The 21,233-nt window shown below is 38.2% G+C and overlaps 1 protein-coding gene across 1 annotated transcript in view; it reads right to left on the bottom strand.

The window, feature by feature from the left end:
* The window catches only part of LOC127453246 (rho GTPase-activating protein 33-like), a 74,674-nt gene that overhangs the window by 25,424 nt on the left and 28,017 nt on the right, over positions 1-21,233 (bottom strand). Inside the window, exons 3-9 of the mRNA XM_051719494.1 lie at positions 15,806-15,840; positions 13,152-13,243; positions 12,233-12,317; positions 1,956-2,042; positions 939-1,076; positions 444-536; positions 155-277 (exon numbers count right to left, since the gene is read on the bottom strand). Of these exons, the coding sequence (XP_051575454.1) occupies positions 155-277; positions 444-536; positions 939-1,076; positions 1,956-2,042; positions 12,233-12,317; positions 13,152-13,243; positions 15,806-15,840 (653 nt within the window). The remainder of the gene's footprint in view (positions 1-154; positions 278-443; positions 537-938; positions 1,077-1,955; positions 2,043-12,232; positions 12,318-13,151; positions 13,244-15,805; positions 15,841-21,233) is intronic.

Genomic DNA, 21,233 nt, shown 5'->3' with positions numbered 1-21,233 from the left:
AAATAAGTTTCAAGTAAATGGTGACTGAGACTGCCTAACATCTCATTTTGTTCCACAAAACAAAGAAAGTAATTCAGGTTTGTAATGACATGAGGGTGAGTAAATTATAGAATTTTTGGGTGAACTATTCCTTCAAGTTAGTGGTCTGTAGTACCTCAATGGAGATCTCATCACTGGCCTGGGCAGTGTAGCGCTTTATGACGTGAGCAGCAGCAATGGCGGGAATGTTTAACGATGCCTCTTCTTTCAGCAGGAACCTGTTGCCATGGTTGTCAATCTGTCAGGAGTGTAAAAAGCCAATTAGCTGTAATTGTGCTTGACTTCAGTGGTCAAAATCTCACAGCAAGATCCAGCTTGTCTTGTTTGTGCCTGACTGTCTGTTTATGGGATGATTTCTTTATTAAAACTAACAGAAGATTGTATGTCCACTTTTTGTCTCTCACCTCCATCCAGGTGAGAACCGGCCCACAATTCAACTTATTGTCCACGATCATGGAGAAACGGTTCAGATACTCAGACAACAGCGGTGTGAAGATCTGTGGGAACGACAGCATAAAATGTATGGACAAACATGGTTTTCTTCATCTTCATCTCCTGTGATTTTCAAAAATACTATTCTTCTATGACAATTTTTTTTTTTAGCAATTAGTTAAATATGACTGACTGCATCTTTAAATCCTTTCCTTAAAGGTTTTTTTAATTGACAAGAGAGTGTAAATTACAGAATTGTAATAGTGTAATTGGTGAACTATCCCTTGAACATTAGTCACAGACTACGAGATTTAAATATTCTTGAGATAAATAATAATTCACATTATCATCCCTAAAGGTCCAGACAACAACTTACATGACTGGCCAATGACCTCAATACAGAGCAGCTTATGCCTTTAGTGGTAAAACATGAGCTATATACAAGCTATATGCGAAAAGAAGATCACCTCCACCCGTTCTCCGATATCACAGAGGGCTGGCAGGGCCAAGAGCTGTGAGTAACGGCGGTCGTAAATGCACTGATGCAGGTGGGCGTCCAGCGTCCGGAATTCTTCATACGACCGCCGCACCATCCACGTCTTACCCTAGATTCCAGACAGAGAGAGAGAGTGGGGGAAAGAGGGGTGAGAGAGAGGAGACAGAATCAAGGGAGGGGGGAGTGATATCAGGAACACTGATTTCATAAAATGTTGAGAAAGATGCTGTGGCCAAGAGCTGTGAGTAACGGTCAGTGTGTGTGTATGTGTGTGTGTGTGTGTGTATATATATATATATATATATATATATATATATATATATATATATATATATATATATATACACACACACAAAATATTACTAATATATATACACATACCAAAAAAAAAAAAAAAAAAAAATAAAAAAATATATATATATATATATATATATATATATATATATATATATATATATATATATATATATATATATATATAAAATACACACACACATATATACACATACATAAAATATATACACACACATATATATATATAACACATACAAATATATATATTACACATACAAATATATATTATTGTATATATTTTATAAATTAGTATTAAAATAAACTCATATAGAGTATTACCAAATAAATATTTAAAATAAATCTTTTTTTTTTTTTTAAAAGAAAATAATACTCTGCTTCTTACATGAAACTATTTCAAAATCAAATCAAATACACATAATAATTGTGAAATAACATGCATACTGTTTTTCTTTCCATATTTATTTAAACTGATGTCAGCCAGGACTCAAAACTGTGGTGTGACTGGCAGGGTTCCGGGAGGTTAAATGTAAAAACAAGGTGTAGTCCATATTCTGGAAGGGTCTAAGAGATTTTGCATACATTGTTTCATTGGGTTGGAAGTGCATTTATACAAGGCCGGGGCAGAAGGGGGTGAATATTATTAGCACAGACTGGGGCACATGTGCCAACTCACCTGGCAGGACACCTGCACAATGAAGACCAGATCTTTGACACTGCCCAAGGTCCAGCTGGCATCGCTCTGCTCGTTGGCAAATTGAAGCTGAAGGTGTAAAGAGCAAACATTATTTGATGAAGGTACGCACATGTGAAAATAAAGTGGAGTGAAACAAAACACGTTATAAGCAAACAACATGGCTGACTTTTAAGTTGGTCTCAGGTTTATTTGGAATGTTTACATACCAAAACCAGTTAAGTCACACCAGGTCAAAACAGTGTTATTTGTGCTTGATAAGATACAGTTACTGTCAAACAAATGACCTTTTCTGAGAAGCTGAGAATATCCCTTGAAATAATCTGTTAGCCAAAACAATGTTTCACATCCCGGTAGCATCTGTAAACTTCCTCAGTGCTTTACATACTCAGTGGGATCAGAGAATTGTAAGAAAGAGGAGAGGCCCTTTTGGCTTCACAGGGTCGCAGCAGTAAAGATATAAAGGTTTTTTTATTAAACATATGAGACAGACTCCACTCAAGTCAAGCTGTGTGGTTACAATGCTCCAGGTGCTCTCAAGTGTGTGTGTGTGTGTGTGTGTGTGTGTGTGTGTGTGTGTGTGTGTGTGTGTGTGTGTGTGTGTACACAGCACTTTGCCATTACAAACACAAACAGGGTAAATAAGCAGCACAAAAAACAATGCCACAGAGAAAGTGAAAAGCATTTTGGGAATGGTGGTCTGTCATTATGGCTGTAAACTCATTTGAACTGACCACAGCATTTACATGAGCTACAGTGAAACTCAGGTCATCATCAATATGAGAAGGATTCAAACACTGATGTATATCTGTGAATCAAGTACAAGTAAAGAGGTTTCCTCATCCGTTTCAGTGCACACAAAAACAGAATATAGGTGAGTGAGTGTGTTATTAAATGTCACAAGACGAAGGGCCTGAACCTACGTATTTCCTTTATTAATAAATGTTCTTGGTCTTATGGACCCTTTTCATATATCGGGGTTTGGAGCATGGAAGAACACCATAGAGATGAATGGGACACCACAGTCAGCAAACATTATTTTTGTGTTCACTTTCCAAAAGAGGAAAAAATAGAAAGCAGTGGATTACGGCAGACAGAAGAAAGGAGCCAAATTTACTGTCACTCTCTCAAAATAAAAATGAAACTAATTCCAGGTTAAAAATAATACAAAGTACAATGTTATAAGTTTATTTATATAGTACATTTCATACACAATGGCAATTCAATGTGCTTGGCTTAAAAATTATAAAGAAAATACAAGATATATAAAAAAAAAACAAAAAAAAAAACAATTAAGAACAAGAAATAAGAATAAAAAGTAATAAAATAAATTGGAAAAAAGTTAAAATGATTCAAATGAATAAGAAAAAGAATACCAAATTGTTAACACCATCCTTAACTGTTGTTAACCTCCCCTGGTACAACAGAGAACAACCAAAAATTGTAAACACACACTTTAATTGCTGTTAACCTTCCCTGACACAGCAGAGGATAACTAAATTGAGAAAAAAATAAAAAAATAAAATAAAATAAAATATTTAAAATGAAAGAAAGACAAAAGCAAAATTATTCAGTGCAATCAATAAGTGCAGAACAATGCTCAGTCAGAAAATGCACAGCTAAACAGATGTGTTTTCAGTCTGGATTTAAATGTGGCTACTGTTGGGGCACATCTAACCTCTTCTGGAAGCTTGTTCTAACTGCGGGTGGCATAACAACTAAATGCTGTCTCACCTTGATTTGAGTGAACCTTTGGTCTATCTTTGGAACTGACTTGATCCTAATGATCTGAGAGGTCTGTTAGGTTTATATTCAACAAGCATATCTACAATGTATTTAGGTCCTAGGCTATGGAGCGATTTATAATCGAGTAACAGTACTTTAAAATCAATTCTAAATGTGATTGGAAGCCAGTGTAAAGTCCTAAGTACTGGAGTGATATGCTCAGTCTTTTTTGTTCTGGTGAGAATCCTGGCAGCAGCATTCTGAATGAGCTGCAGGTGTCTAATGGTCTTTTTGGGAAGGCCGGTGAGGAGTCCATTGCAGTAGTCGACCCTACTGGTGATGAATGCATGAACAAGTTTCTCCAAGTCTTGATCATCTAATTCTTGCTATATTTTTGAGATGATAGTAGGCAAATTTGGTTATTGCTTTGATGTGACTACTGAAACTAAGGTCTGACTTTTTTTGTCTTTATGCCCTTGGAGTCAAGGTATGCGTTCACCTTGGGAATTTCACCTTTGTTGCCAAATACAACGATCTCTGTCTTGACTGTGTTTAACTGAAGGAAGTTTTGGCACATCCAACTGTTAATTTCATCAAGGCACTGGCACAGAGCGTCTATGGGGCTGTAGTCATTTGGCGCTAAGGCTAGGTAGATCCGGGTGTCATCTGCATAGCTATGGTATGCAATTTGGTTCTTTTTCATAATTTGGCCTAGTGGGAGCATATACAGGTTAAACAGAAGTGGTGCAAGAATTGAGCCTTGCGGGACTCCACATGTCATGGATGACCACTCAGATTCATAGTTGCCTATGTTCACAAAGTAACCCCTCCCATCTAGATATAACCTGAACCAGCTGAGGGCTGTTCCAGAGAGTCCTACCCAGTTTTTCAGTCTGTCTTGGAGTATTTTGTGGTCGACAGTGTCAAATGCAGCACTGAGATCCAATAAAACCAGCACTGACATTTTGCCTGCATCAGTATTTAGCCGGATATCATTTATTATCTTTATGAGTGCTGTCTCTGTGCTGTGATGCTGTCGAAAACCAGACTGGAAATTGTCCAAGTAGCCATTTGAATTTAAGAATTTGTTCAGCTGAATGAAAACAACCCTTTCGATGATCTTGCCTATGAAAGAAGAATTGTAGTTGTTTAATATGCAGTTATCCAGATTGCTCTTTTTCAGAAGTGGCTTAACAACTGCAGATTTCAGAGACTTCGGAAAAGTGCCTGAAAGAAGTGAGGCATTCACTGTCTTTAAGAGATCGGTTTCTAGACAGCAAAACACATTTTTGAAAAAAGATGTGGGGAGAGTGTCAAGACAGCAGGTCGATGTTTTAAGCTACTGTACTGTTTCTTCCAGGATTTTGCCATCAATTGCCTCAAAATCAGACATACTGTTTACTTTCTGAAGTTGTTGTTGTGGTGGGTGCTGTCTAATCTAGGCGCACCATGTGGACGAGCCGATTGCCATTCTTATGTCATTGATTTTTTTCCTGAAAAAAGATGCAAACTCGTTGCATTTGCTGTCAGAGAGCATTTCACAGGGAACCTGTGTTGGTGGGTTAGTTAGTCTCTCTACAGTAGCAAAAAGAGTCTGGGTGTTGTTTATGTTTATAACATGGAGAAGAAAGTCTGTCTAGCTGTGCCTAGTTCCAGATTTAAAGCATGAAGACTGTCTCTATAGAAATTGTAATGGACTTCAAGTTTTGTTTTCCGCCACATTCGTCCTGCTTTTTTGCATTTCCTTTTTATGCTTTGCACTGCTGTTGTGTTACTCCAAGGTGCTTTAGGCCTGCCAGTAATATTCCTGGCCTTTACAGGAGTAATGTCATTGATAGCATTTTTAACTTCAGAGATAAAGTTAAAGGAGAACATCAACAGATTCTGCAGATACACTTGGTGTCATAGATAAAGCCTTCATAAATTGCACACTAGTGTTCTCATTTATGTACCTCTTCTTGACGGAGATAGATCTAACTTCAGCGGGTGGAGAAATCAGTAGATCAAAGAAAATACAGAAATGGACAGATAGTGCAACATCCTTAATAACAGTGGATGAAATGTTCAGACCATTACTAATAAGCAGATCTAGAGTGTAGCCGCAAGTGTGTGTGGGTCCAATTACATGCTGTGTCAAGTCAAAAGTGTTTAAAATCCTGTCTTCTGGATTATCTATATGGATATTAAAATCCCCTGCAATAATAAGTCAAATTCAGATGAAATTACTGATAAAAGTTCTGTAAAATCTTCAATAAATGTGGAAGAGTATTTTGGGGCTTAATAATAATTATAAATAGAACGTGTGGAGCACCTTTTAGTACAATACTTAAATACTCAAAGGACAAGTAATTACCAAGTGACACTTGCTTACAATGAAAGACATCTTTAAACAGAGCAGCTATTCCTCCACCTCTTCTAATAGCTCTGCAGATCCTCATAAAAGTGAAGTTTGGAGGGTCCGAATCATTGAGGACTGTTGCACTGCAGCTGTTGTCTAACCAAGTTTCATTTAGAAACATAAAATCCAGGTTATTTGTGGTGATGAGATCATTGAATAAAAATGACTTGTTTTTAAGTGAGTGGATGTTTAAAAGTGCTACATGTTTTTGGCTCCACAGTAATCTCAGATTGACGTCTAATAGGCAACAGATTAGACAGGTTTGCCGTACGTCTTGAGAAGGCCTTAGTATTTCTATCACTCAACTGAACAGATATAGATAAAGCTACAGGCACACTGGGTTCCCGCTTGTTCTGTGAACATTGGTGAATGTTGCTGCTACCATAGCGCGGACCCAACACATATCACTGAGAGCTGTTATCAGTTGTTTGTTGTTCACCGAGAGCAGAAGGGCGATGTGTACCCTGGTGTTGTGGCAGCGGCCGGAGAGCTCTCTCAGAGGGAGGGGGAGGCTGAGCTGGGCCTACAGGCTTTCGTGGTAGATGGGCCCGCCGTTTTTTGACTGATATCTTGGGGCTCACAGCAATGGAGTGGGAGAGCTTTGTTCCAGCAAACACTAGTTCCTCCATTTTCTTTGAGAAGCTCAGAAAAGGTGACGTTAATGAGAGGAATAGAGTGTAAGGTGAGAGGGACTGTGGCTCTGGTGTTTCCGGAGGCTGAAGTATGTTATCTTGGCTTCCCTGGCTTTCTTCCAGGACTTCGTCCTTCAGTCCTGTATCTTAGAGACATTCTAATTAGTCACAGTCCAACTGTAGAACACTCTGTGGGTGGGGCTCAGGCTGGTTTGTGTCCCTGAGCAGTGAATGTTTTGGCTGCACTGTGTCATTATTTTCCTTGTGGTGTTTGTTGACCAAATGTCCGTCCAGGTGGTGAAATATGGTCCTGTGTTAATCCAGACACGGCGGTTGTGTTTGTGTGCCATTGAGGTTGAGTGGACTGGCACGCTTTGCAGATGGATGAAGGAGGGAGAAGTAGATACTATCCTTTTGCACACCTGCACCAAGTTTGTTTGGGTGGAGGCCATCTGATTTAAACAGTTCTCTTTGACTCCAGAAAAGATTGAAGTTGTCAGTGTAGTTCAGTCCTCTCATGTTGCAAGTTTTGCCCAGCCATGTGTTTAGACTGAGTAACCGAGAAAAACATATTTGTTCCTGTGGCTGGGAGTGGTCCACTGATGAATGAATGAATATTTAATCTTCCAAGTGTTTCAGAGAATTCATTGAAATCCCTCTTCAGAAGTTCTGACTGCTCTTTCCGAATATCATTTTTCCCCACATGTATAATAACCCGATTCACGGAATTAAGGTTCATCAGAATGTTCAGTAGTTCCTTTTTTACCTCAGAAACCATTGCTCGAGGAAGGCAGAAAGTGGTAGTAACCCTGCTACCAATGTTTCTGATAATGGAGTCCCCCACTATCAGAGTGCTGGGCTCGGCTGTGGTCTCAGCCGAATGCCGCTGCCTGCTCGACCTTGAGCGCCTGCTAGCTGTAATGTTAGCTGCTGGCTGATGTGATCTATGCTTGATCACGTTTGGGGTTTCTTCCTCCACAATCATTAATGGTTCAAATATATTTTCAAGATGTATCGGGGGTGGAAGAATACCAGTATTGGTTAGTCGAATTATATCGGGAGTGGAAGATGCCAATGCTGCAATACACGATGCTTGTGACTGTCTGATATTTCAAGCGCCTTTGGGTCTATCTCCCCTTTTATGCCATTGGTTTTTGCTCTCACTTTCATCAGTCACTTTTGCCACCTGTTCTGCTGGTTTTTCTAAGCTCAGTATAGCCTATAGGAACATTAGATTCACAGGACTCACTGGCTGTAGGGTGAGGGGGTCCACGGTGATGCTCTCCTGTGTGTTCCGTCAAGGGTGGCAGTACTGCAAGTAGTTTTGTTTCAAGAACTGCGATCTTTTGTAGATGTCTATGGCAGTTTGAGCAGCAAGTGGAGTTTGATCTGAGAGAAGGCATTTTCTTTCTCATCTGTCTGTGTGAAGGCAGATGTGTTGTCCCTTTTCAGGAATGTAAACTGCCAGTGGTAGGAGGCTGGTAGATTGCTTTCAAAGAAAATCCCATTTTTGTAGTAATATGTCAGTCCCAAAAGTCTCTGGTTGTAGTGTGGGTGCCAAATTAGGTAGTTTTGAGCAATGTGCTGAACTTCTGATATGAAAATCAGAGATTAAAATGCAAAAGCAAGGGAGCGAAGCACGGAGATGTAAGCAGAAGCGTCCGAACAGTAGCGAAGCAAAATAATTTAGATAATTTTAACACTAAATTTAAAAGTTGAAAATCAAAAAAAAAAAAAAAAAAAGGAAATAAAAATAATAATAATAATAATCCACTAAATTTACGCATCTAAGGCCACGTCCACACAAATATATTTTCGTTTGAAAACGCATCTTTTTCTCTTCCTTTGTTACCTTCCGTACACACGGAGACGGCTATTTTGTCCAGCGAAAACAAAGATTTTCGAAAACGCTCTCCCAAGTGGATCAATTAAAAAAATGTAGTCTTTGCATTGTGGTGTGCGCTGGAAAAACATTGATAAACAATGACCTATTTGTTGTCATTTGAAGCAGTCATGTGATCCATCCAACCCAAAACAGTCAAGATGGCAGCCCATGTTGTAGCGACATGGTTTTGCCTGCTATAGCGTACACTTTGATAGTGTTGTTAAAGATAACTGTTACCTTTTATGGGAAGCTTTCTCAGAATTGGTTCTCGAATGGAACACCAGGGCAATTGCGTTTCAGACCGTAAAAGGAAAAGCATTTTTTCGCATGCGCAGTAAGAAGATTTTGTAAACATTTGAAAACGGCAGTCTGCACGGATAGTGTTTTTAAAACCAAATTTATCCAGGTTTTCAAATTTATCTGGATTAATGTGGACGTAGCCTAAATAAGGCGGAAACGAGTAATTACTGTGTTAAAAGGGTCTATTGCGCTAGATTTATCAGGGCATGTTATTCTAAAGACAATTTTTTTACATAATATTTTATCAACAAGAAATTACATTTATAACTAGTCATGTGGGTGGGGCAAAATAATAACCAATACTATCACAAATTCACAGCCTATATGTTTCCATCCAATCAAATGTAAGATCATGTCCGTATAATTACTATTACTCAATGAAAATTCAGTTTCAATCTAAAATGCTTTGCAAAAGATACTTAAAGCTACACTATGTAACTTTTGGCCCTCTAGTGGTTAAAAAATAAAACTGCATGCGTCTTGCGGAAATAACATTGTTTTGGTAATGACGTAAGTCGTGCTTTGGCTCTGCTCCTCTGCGTGGATGAATGTGGCTCGAGGCACCGGTGTACACTGGATACAGTACATCTTATCAGAGCGAATGGACAAATAAATAATGAAAGAAAGGAAAAGTCGGATATCCGAAAACATGTTATCTGAGCAGATTAGAGCCATATCTTATGCTGTTGTTTTGACTTACAAAAGTTAGGCAACATTTGTTAACATTAGACATAACGACTGATAGTCTGATAAGGTCAAACGTTGTAAAGTTTTTATAACTGCAGGATATTCTGGCCAAATAGACCACGGTAGTAACTAATTTATAGATTGTCATTGTTACCAACCAGTGGTCAACATAATTTCAAGACTCACATGTCCTTGGCAAGCCACAGACTAAAGGATTTATTTATATAAATTATTGCCATTATAAAGAAAAATACATGTGTGCTAGCAAGTGAAAAGTTCTGCACTGATTACAGTTTAATTATTGTATTTCACTACACACACAGAGACGTGTTTGAGTGATTACACAACTATACATAAACCATATCAATAAAATATCTTTCCTGTTGAGTAAGAAAAAAGCCATCTCTGGGTCGCTTTTAAATACTTTCAGTTGTCGCCACCTCTGAAAAGCCAAGCCGATGTTGATTCGGTTTTTATTATGGACTAAATATTTATTATATTTATTCCCTTTTTGCTTGTAGACTCTGCTCTGTTCGAGTTTCTTTGTTTTTACAACCGGTGATTCCCTGGAGGTTTGCCGTTTTGAATGATCCACGGTCAAATTTTCTTGTTCGTTGTGACAAAGGTTCAGGTTCATGCTACACCCACACCATATACATGCTACAGTAGCGGGAGATATGACATCAACACGCACGGGCGAATGACGTATGTATGCAATTTCCCGCAAAATCCGTCCCGACAGCTCTAAAATATTTATAATATAATATCGTTATTATAGGTTTATCAAAGTGTATTTGGGTAAAGATTTGGTTTGGAAGATGGATTTTTGTTGCACTCTCTCATTAATAACATTTTGTTCTTTTTTAACCACAAAAAAAAGTTACACAGTGCAGTTGTAAGATAATTAACATTCACGGAAAGGACAATCCCTGAATGTGAGAAATGTTGATTATAAACATACTATTAATTCATTCAACTCTCTGTTAGGGCAGCAACAACTAATCGATAAAATCAATTATTATCAATAATGGAAATCATCGACAACAAATTGAATTATTGATTAGTTGGATATATGCTGCAAGCACGGGGAAGCTCCATCAGTGATGTCACTACAGCTCAGTGAAAAATTTGTTGCACGATGAAACTTGTTTGAAAAACAACGGAGACAAGCTGAAGTGGAAAAAACATGACCAAGTTCTCCAGCGCACAAGATCATTTTATAAACACCTCAAAGATCATAAGCAAACAGTTTAATGTGGAGCAGTTGCTGCTTCAGGTGCGTTGACAGATTGATTGTGCTGTTTGATGCGCTTAAGAGTTTTCTCTCTCCAGAGCATAACTTACATTTTACCACTATTTTCCATGTTTTATACTTGTATACATCAGGCGCGTATTTCCGCATATTTCGTAAAAACATGTTTTTACCCCATGCGAGTCTACGTTAAACTTCACTGAGCAAGTGAGCGTGCGTATCGTGTCAATCAAACCTATCGCAATGGAGAAAGGGAGCGGTGGAGCGCAATCATCTTGATTTAACTCATGCAACTTCATACCGCAATTTCAGTTTCAATGTAATCATTTGTGCAGCTCATGTATATCACACTGATGTCTCAGAGGTCAAGATGTGGTGGTTTTTAAAGTGTTTTAGATTATTTCTCCTCCTCATGTGAGCGCATGTAATATGAGCACTGGGATGAGACTTTACAGCGCGAGAGTGAATCTGCACTGCGTTTACAGGTGATTGTACTGTTTTAAACTGTGAATATAATGCTGAATATAATTTCTAATATTCTAAGGGTCCTGATATTTGATAGTCCTTTTGATAATGCCATATGTAATGTCTGATTTCACCAGTAAATTTATACCATGACAAACATGTTACTGGATTAACATCCACATATTTTTGAAAAGAATAGTTTAGAAACGTGTAATCAGTGACGATACTATTTTAAAACATTCAATATTCATTTAAAATACTTAATGTAATCAGTGACCATGTTCAAGCATATGTATCTAACATAATTATGTACTTTTCAGCTGGGCAGAATTATTCATATTTCTATTCTGGTGTCACCATTGCCCTCTGCTGCTGGGCTGATTTTTAGTCCCACTCCATCCCCAATGGGTCATCATATGAACAATGAACAGTACTTTTTGTTAAGTTTTAGAAGTAAAGGAAAGGAACTGTTTTGCATATGTCCTGAAAGTAATAATAATAACAATAATATATTCAAACGTAACTTTCATGACTCATGACATGGCTTTGTTCAAAGTACAAAATCGTGAATTCAGTACTGTAAATTGAACTAAATCCGTATGCCCTTTATCATTCCTGTTTTTTGTTTTTTTAAATGATGTTTTAATAAAATAAAGGAAATTACATTTAGATTTGTATCTGATTAATCGAAGAAATAATCGAAGATTAATCGATTATCAGTATAATCGTATACTCTCTGTTTTACCGAATATTTGGGTGTGCCATAATTTTTATGCTCATTACAGTATCGTGCTTAGCAGAATGCAAAAAAACACATTATGTGCAAATGAGATCAGAAATCTTTTATCTCTTTGAATATTGTGTTGTATCTGACTTTTTTGCGACAGACTTTCACTGGACAATATAAGATCTTACCTTAATAGAACCGAAGTCCACATTTTCATAGTGAAAGTGAGCACAGTCAACAAGTTTGGGGAAGTGGCCTTTCACAACAGAAAGCCTGGAACCACAACCAAAACACAAAATGAATTAACACACCATATACCTTCAGCACAGAGAGCTGCGTGTAGGTATAGTGTATACATTATGATACACAACTAATGGCTACACAAATCATTTCTCTGCTGCTGTGAAACTTTAAAAACCAGAACACCAAAGCAACAACATAGAAATGTAGTCAAATTCACTCAGAACACCAATGCCCTGGTAACCACCCACAAAACCCTAGCACTGTGGTTGAAAGTTTTGCATGGCAAGCACCACTCACATTTTTGTTTTAGAAGTGTAAATATCTAGTTTAAATTTTGAAGTCACACACAATGTAGAAGCACTCCAGGACAGCTTTCAGTCTCAGGTACTCCGGAACACCGCAGAGAAACTTTGCATCCCATTATTAGTTATTTCAGAGAGGAAGTGAAACTCAATTCTTCCTGTTTTACAGTGCGCTGAAAGCTGGATGCAAACATGAACTGAACTCACAGTTTCTCAGAAACAACCCGATAACTACATGTTCCTGGCTCGCTACATTAAAGGAATAGTTCAACAAAAAATAAAATTTGTCATCATTTACTCACCCTCATGTTGTTCCAAACTCATATGACTTTCTTTATTTAGTGGAACACAAAAAGGGATGTTAGTCAGAATGAAGGAACCTCAGTCATCATTCACTTCCATTAAATGGCAAAGAGATGCAATGAAAGTGAAGGGTGACTGAGGCTGCCAGTCCCGAACATTCTTCCTAACATATCTTTTGTGTTCCAAGAAAAAAAAAGAAAGGCATATGGGTTTATACAAAAAATGCCCTAAATGACTACTAATGTGCAGTTCACCTCACCTTTTGCTCATCTTCCCCTTAAAGTTGGCAGTGGTGCCCACCGATCGGGTCCCAGGCTCCACAGAACTTTCCAGATTATCAGTGCTCCGAGCCTAAGAACGAGGAAGGAAGAGAGGGAGAGAAGACGATAGAGATTAGGTGAGACAAATGTGAGTTTAACATATTTAAGGCACTGATAAATACACAATTCACGCACCATCGCAAAGATTTAGCAGCCATGCATCATAATTTCATTGCTCTTACGAAAGCAGAGTGCGTCATATCACAATGATGAAAATCAACAGCTCACATACTTTGAGGAAATGAACTACAAATCCCAGAAGGCAAATCAACTGTGATCTTACAGAGACTATCCCCTGTGGATTCAAGAGCTCTCAAGCAGGTCACTTGGATTTTTATGTTCAAATCACACAAAGAAAAAGCAGCGATCTGATTGTAAAGTTATTAAGACTCATTTAGAATAAAAGCCAAACATAGCAAGCTTTTACATCAATAAACACAATAACAATGACTTGTTTTTCCAACATATTTCCTGAATGCACCACCATCTGCAATTGGTTAGGAAAAAAAAAAATAGTCTGCCCTAAACTCACAAAATTGGTTGAGCCAATGTTGCCATGTACTGTAAAATTCCATTAACTTCCACTAACCTTAAAACTTCCATTCAAACATATCTGTACACGTGAGATTGGAAACACGAGCACATGCAAAGGAATTTCGCTGCAAGCTTGGTTAACTCTCAGCTGCGAATTTGGATGACGAGAAGACGTGTGACCAGTAAAAGATTAAAACGCCAATCACTGACCTCTAAGCTAAATACAAAGAATATATTTCCCAAAGCACCATGTTTTTATCGCTGCAGGTAAGGACTGTATATTTTAACATTCTGAATTTAATTCTATTTGTTATTTGTGATTTATTATTTATGAAAATAACGCATCACATCCTGTCTGTTGCGGTGTCTGAAATAATTGTGCATGCCTGAAAGCCTAGTATGACCGCGGCTTAAACCGGCATAGGAGAAATTATTTTAACATACTTTACCTTTAAATGATCTTTTGCTTCTAACCATACATATACGTAGTTGTGGCAATACCTGTGGAGCCCACCGTTGAAAATAAAGTAGGATTTTATGTTTATTTTGCTGTTGCTAAAGTCTAGTCAAGTTTAAAGGAATATTCCATTGTGTCATAATATTGATTGGCACAATTGATTTTGACTTGTCCCTCCTTTTCTTAAAAAAAAAAAAAAAAAGCATAAATCTGGGTTACTGTGAGGCACTTACAATGGAAGTGAGCGAGGCCAATCCATAAATATTAAAATACTTACCGTTTCAATAGTACAGCCACAAGATGTAAAAAGTATGTGCTAACATGATATTAGTGTGATAATATTGCTTACTAACATTTCCTAAGTAATAGCCAATCTTGCAACTTCGTTGCCATGACGATGTACTGTCAACAAACCACAAAACCCTAAACGACTGTAAAAATGAATATTTAAACAAATTTACAGCTCAAATACACCAGTTTTAACAGAATAATTAATGTAATGTAACATTCACTTCCATTGTAAGTGCCTCACTGTAACCTTAAATTTAGCTTTTTTAAAGAAAAGGAGGGACAAGTTATGTTTGTGGTTATCAACATTGTGTCACAAATGCTGCCAATTGAGCTAAAGTTGTATTGAGCCCGGAAACTTCCTTCACATCTGATTGGTCTGTTGTTAGTAAACATTATGATGTGACATGCAGCTTCAAGTGTAGACCGCCTCAAGCTGTTGCGACGCAACGTTAGAATTTCAGGATTATAAAATGGCCCTACAGGCCTTACAGCAAGATCTGAGTAAACACTGGATGTTTCTTCCCTTAGTAGAGCTTTTTAATTCTATTGCTAATTTATTCTGTTTTATTCTTGATGAATTTAAGCCCCTGTGATTATAATTCAGTCATGCACATTAGTTCTGATAACAGTGGACCTGTCATGATGACTGTTTGAGTTTAATCCACCTGACAGGCAGTTTCGGTGGAAACAATGCCACAGGAGCATTTGGTTGCGAGACCGCACTTCCTCGATTTCCTCAGGGGAAGAACAGATCTGTGCAGTCCTCCTTTACATTTGCACAACACCGAACAGTCACAGATTATTTAAAAACACAGGAACGAGGGAGGACAGGAGTGGAGCTGCTTTACACAGTACACTATGATCCTAGTAAATTAAGAAAAGCCAGCTCAGTTTAATAAACCAGTGATTTTAGAGGCAATGATTGAATCAGACTGATTAAAAAGGAATTGTTCACCCAAACTCTTTTCCATAAAATGAAAGTGGACAAAATGGGGACTCAGGCCATCAAGCTCCAAAACAACAACAAAAATCACTATAAAAGATATCTTCATAAGTCTTCTGAAAGCCATACATAGCTCTCAAATTAAATGAATGGTGTCAGTAAATGCACTGCAACAACTGTGACATCAATGAAGCTTGGTGATGTTTGAGAGCCAATAGCAAATTAAAATCAAGTGGGTTTAGAACAACATGAGGATGAGTAAACAATTATTATTATTATTCTTTTTTTTTGGGTGAACTATCCCTTTAAGCATTGTGCGCGTGGCAGGATGGGAAAAAGGAGGCGCGGGACGCTTCAGTCACACTTACCTTCAATGCCAGCTGCTCTCCCCTAGGCAAGAAACCTTTGAAGATGGTCAGTAGTGCATAAGCATATTTCACATGAATGGACTTCATAACACACAGTCAAGCAAGCGGATGTGTATGTGTTATTTAAAACATATTTACCTCAATCTATTTCCATACAATCGTAACGCTAATAAAACCCCACTGGACATGTACTTACTTTATTAACTATGGAGACAGCAAAGCAAAAGCACTGACGTCCTCAAACAAATATTAAGCTTGGATTTGCATGCTTCAGCTCTTAAAAAGACGAGGAAGCAAACACTGACACAACAGACTTCATAATACCCTATATAGGCCTCATTTCCGTCAACACTTACCTGACTACGAGCCCCCTACAAGGTTACTGTTAACGAAAACATTTACAAAGAAAAAACTAGCAGTGAAAAAAAAATAACTGTTAACTAACACAACTAACTAACAACAGTAATTTGCGAAAGCACTAATCTGAAAGTAAATGTGCACTAAAATACAAACAAAAACTTTTTTTTTTTTTTAAAGTACAAAGAAAATGAGTTTAGTTTTTTGCATTTTCAACCAACGCTGTTTGATTTAATCTTTTGCTCAAGCTTCACATAGACAATCCATAAATTCCGTCAAAAAGAACCACGCAATTAGATATAACAAGCGGCCTTCTGATTGACATGTCAAAGAACCATCGAGTGTTCACGTTGCATTTTCTGATAAAATGTTGTGTGGCTTGTTTTAACTATAAAGTATTTTCTGGTGATTACTGGGATTTTAAATGGCACACTAAACTACTTCTGGAATGTTATTAATGTTTGAGTCTTTTAACCTCTATATTATTTTGCCCATCAAAGTATGGAAACACAATTTAACATTCTATAAGTAGATTTTTTAAACTATCTGCCAATTAATTGGTTATCTGCTTTTTTCCATCACTTTAGATACTGGTTTCGGCAAAATCCACTATTGGTCGACCTCTAATAAAAACAAACTAAAACCAAACATAATGTCCGCAAATACTGTACATGAATGCAAATATAAGTAAAACACAACTAAAACAAAGCTAAAACTAGTCATAGTCTGAAATGATATTAAATAACGATATATATATACACAGTTGTGCACAAAAGTTTGTATACCCTGGCAGAAATTGTGAATTTTGGCATTGATTTTGAAAATATGACTGATCATGCAAAAAAAAAAAAAAAGTCTTTTTTTTTTTTTTTTTTTTTTTTAAGGATAGTGATCATATGAAGCCATTTATCATCACATAGTTGTCTGGCTCCTTTTTAAATCATAATGATAACAGAAATCACCCAAATGGCCCTGATCAAAAGTTTACATGCCCTTGAATGTTTGGCCTTGTTACAGACACACAAGGTGACACACACAGGTTTAAATGGCAATTAAAGGTTAATTTCCCACACCTGTGGCTTTTAACATTGCAATTAGTGTCTCTGTATAAATAGTCAATGAGTTTGTTAGCTCTCACGTGGATGCACTGAGCAGGGTAGATACTGAGCCATGGGGAGCAGAAAATTACTGTCAAAAGACCTGCGTAACAAGGTAAAGGAACTTTAGAAAGATGGAAAAGGATATAAAAAGATATCCAAAGCCTTGAAAATACCAGTCAGTACTGTTCAATCACTTATTAAAAGTGGAAAATTCTGGGATCTCTTGATACCAAGCCAAGGTCAGGTAGACCAAGAAAGCTGTCAGCCACAACTGCCAGAAGATTTGTTCGGGATACAAAGAAAAACCCACAGGTAACCTCAGGAGAAATACAGGCTGCTCTGGATGCGGTTGATTCAAGGAGCACAATACGACGATACTTGAACAAAAATGAGCTGCATGGTTGAGTTGCCAGAAAGAAGCCTTTACTGTGCCAATGCAACAAAAAAAGCCCAGTTAAAATATGCCCGACAACACCTTGACACGCCTCACAGCAGTGACGAGACCAAAATAGAGCTTTATGGTCACAACCATAAGCGCTATGTTTGGAGAGGGGTCAACAAGGCCTATAGTGAAAAGAATACCATCCCCACTGTTGAAGCATGGTGGTGGCTCACTGATGTTTTGGGGGTGTGTGAGCTCTAAAGGCACGGGGAATCTTGTGAAAATTGATGGCAAGATGAATGCAGCATGTTTTCAGAAAATACTAGCAGACAATTTGCATTCTTCTGCACGAAAGCTGCACATGGGACGCTCTTGGACTTTCCAGCATGACAGTGACCCTAAGCACAAGGCCAAGTTGACCCTCCAGTGGTTACAGCAGAAAAAGGTGAAGGTTCTGGAGTGGCCATCACAGTCTCCTGACCTTAATATCATCGAGCCACTCTGGGGAGATCTCAAACGTGTGGTTCATGCAAGACGCCCAAAGACTTTGCATGACCTGGAGGCATTTTGCCAAGACGAATGGGCAGCTATACCACCTGAAAGAATTTGGGGCCTCATAGACAACTATTACAAAAGACTGCACGCTGTCATTGATGCTAGAGGGGGTAATACACGGTATTAAGAACTAAGGGTATGCAGACTTTTGAACAGGGGTCATTTCATTTTTTTCTTTGTTGCCATGTTTTGTTTTATGATTGTGCCATTCTGTTATAACCTACAGTTGAATATGAATCCCATAAGAAATAAAAGTAATGTGTTTTGCCTGCTCACTTATGTTTTCTTTAAAAATGGTACATATATTACCAATTCTCCAAGGGTATGCAAACTTTTGAGCACAACTGTATATATTTCGGTAACACATTACAAATATGTTCCATTTGTTAACATTAGTTAACAACATTAGATAACATGAAATATCAATGAACAATACTTTGTAAGCATTTATTAATCTTAGTTCATTTTAATTTCAACATATACTAGTAAATATTTAAAATCAAAAGTTGTATTTGTTAACATTAGTTACTAACTAACATGAACAAAATAAACAATTGTATTTTTATTAACTAGCATTAACAAAGATTAATAATGCTGTAAAAAAACAAAAAACAAAAAACTATATAGCTAATTGTTTGTTCATGATACCTAATGCATAACGTTAATGTATGGAACCTTATTGTAAAGTGCTACCTATATTTTTGTAATTATATTCGAATAAATAAACCCAACTAAAACTAAACAGCAAATGAAAATGAACTACTGCTTCTGGGATGTGTAAAAATACATAATTGTTTATCTCCATTCCTTCAGAGACAACCTCCTCCCAACTTCACCCCACCTATACATTCAGTTCTGGACCGAGCAGATATTCCTCAATCTGACAAACTCTCCGTCTTCATGGCACACGGATAGTGGATCAGCTGAGATCTCAAAGGAGATATATTAGCTAAATCAGTGACAGCGAGAACAGCTGCCTGCAAAATCTCACCTCTATTTCTGTGAAAATATATTGCACATTTACACCATTGTGCATGTCCGTGTTTGAAAACGTTAACTGGACTCAACCTGCGATTAAGTGTCAGTCACTATTAAGCAAACCATGTTCTCTATTTGTTGCTGAGTGACAAAGTTTATTGAAGGATTTAAGAAGCCTAAGTAAGCAAAATTCTGGTCTGGAAAATGGGCAACATTTGCTGCTAAAATCTTTACTTTTTTTTGGTCCATGGCCTACATGAGCAAATATCTATGTTGACTGCATTATTAAATAGAACAAACAATGACTTCCAACTTCCATTGCATCTATCCAAACCTCAGTACATTGTGTGCTTAAACCATGGGACCTGCCCAGCTAGTAAGTCTGGAACTCTAAAGAGGGAGCGATCTTTTATTCAAACCACAATAAAGAGCTACATCTCAACCTTCAAGTGTTCCTTATTACTGTGTGTAGCTTCGGTAAATGCAGCTGGTGTCTGGGAGCCAATTGTGCAAGGCCACGGTGATGTTATGCAAACACACACCTGGCTATCCGGCTGGAGAATTTACACCAAACAAACCATCAATGAGAAATGAACCAGGCCATGAACCAGGCAGCACCTGGTGACCAGCATACAAAAGTCACAGGATCTAGGTTCACTTGAGATGAACTAGGAATGGTGAGAATGCTAAATAACCCCGTTCAAAACAAAAACTTGCAAAACGCTTCTGTTAAGGATAATTTCCTCAGCTGTTTGATAAAGTAGGCATATCAGGCACAGACACCAAGACAACTTATAGGTGTTTTAAATTATTTTATGGAATGGCACACAAAAAAATGTCACTACCTCCTGACAGATATCACTGAAATTGGTGTCCTGAGATGTCACACCAGCCTCAGGCTCTGTGGACAGCAAATAAAAGCTTTTGTGTTTACCCAATCACAGGGCTCAACGCTAAGAATTTTTTCTACTGGCCCGGTTCAGCCAGTGCTTCAGATTTTTACTGGCCCTGCCAAAATTTTCAATGGCCCCACCACAAAAATGACAAATAGCTGTTTTTACCATCATGGCTTTAAAAAATATGTCCGAAGATAAATATTTTTTTACATATCTTATGTTTTTAATACAATGTCCCCCAGGGGCCTGTGTAGCTCAGCGAGTAAAGATGCTGACTACCACCCCTGGAGTCGCGAGTTCGAATCCAGGGCGTGCTGAGTAACTCCAGCCAGGTCTCCTAAGCAACCAAATTGGCCCGGTTGCTAGGGAGGGGAGAGTCACATGGGGTAGCCTTCTTGTGGTTGCTATAATGTGTGGTTCTTGCTCTCGGTGGGGCGCGTGGTGAGTTGTGCGTGGATGCCGTGGAGAACATCGTGGGCCTCCACACGCGCTAGGTCTCCGCAGTAACGCGCTCAACAAGCCATGTGATAAGATGCGCGGATTGATGGTCTCAGACGCGGAGGCAACTGAGATGCGTCCTCTGCCACCCTGATTGAGGCGAGTCACTACGCCACCACGATGACTTGGAGCGCATTAGGTGGGATTAAAACTAGCGCTCTGTCCCTTTACCAGAACGCATGCACTTTAAACAGTCTACGCTGCACGGAGAGAGATGATGATGAAACATATACACAGAGAGACGTGGATTTTCAGTCCTATAGAAAGAAACTGTTGATTTCTTGTGTTCCAATGTGTGGATTACTCATTTTCACCAACATGTAAAAACGAAAAATGTGGGGATTTCGCGCACTGTGAACACGGAATGTGCGGGGATACTTCAAGTGTTGCAAAAGATGTTAAATCCCGCTACGAAATTCATTAAGTGGATTTGTTTCCTGCTACTTTCTACACATTGGTAATAGCTGCTGCTAAGACACTTGGAAAAGAGCGAGGACAGTGCTAGGAGAGTGAGCTCGGTGTCTGCAAGATCTTGTGCGTCCAGTATATTATGGCATTTGCGCGTCTTTGCAAGATAAATATACTTGCGTTCGCTCCTCGGTTAGCAGACTTCATTCGCTCCGTGTAATTTTTGTGCTCTCTCGCTTGTTGTTTGTTTGCAC

The sequence above is a fragment of the Myxocyprinus asiaticus genome, chromosome 15 (genome assembly GCF_019703515.2).
Source record: "Myxocyprinus asiaticus isolate MX2 ecotype Aquarium Trade chromosome 15, UBuf_Myxa_2, whole genome shotgun sequence".
Classification (NCBI taxonomy): domain Eukaryota; kingdom Metazoa; phylum Chordata; class Actinopteri; order Cypriniformes; family Catostomidae; genus Myxocyprinus; species Myxocyprinus asiaticus.
This window is presented reverse-complemented; position numbering and strand designations above follow the sequence as displayed.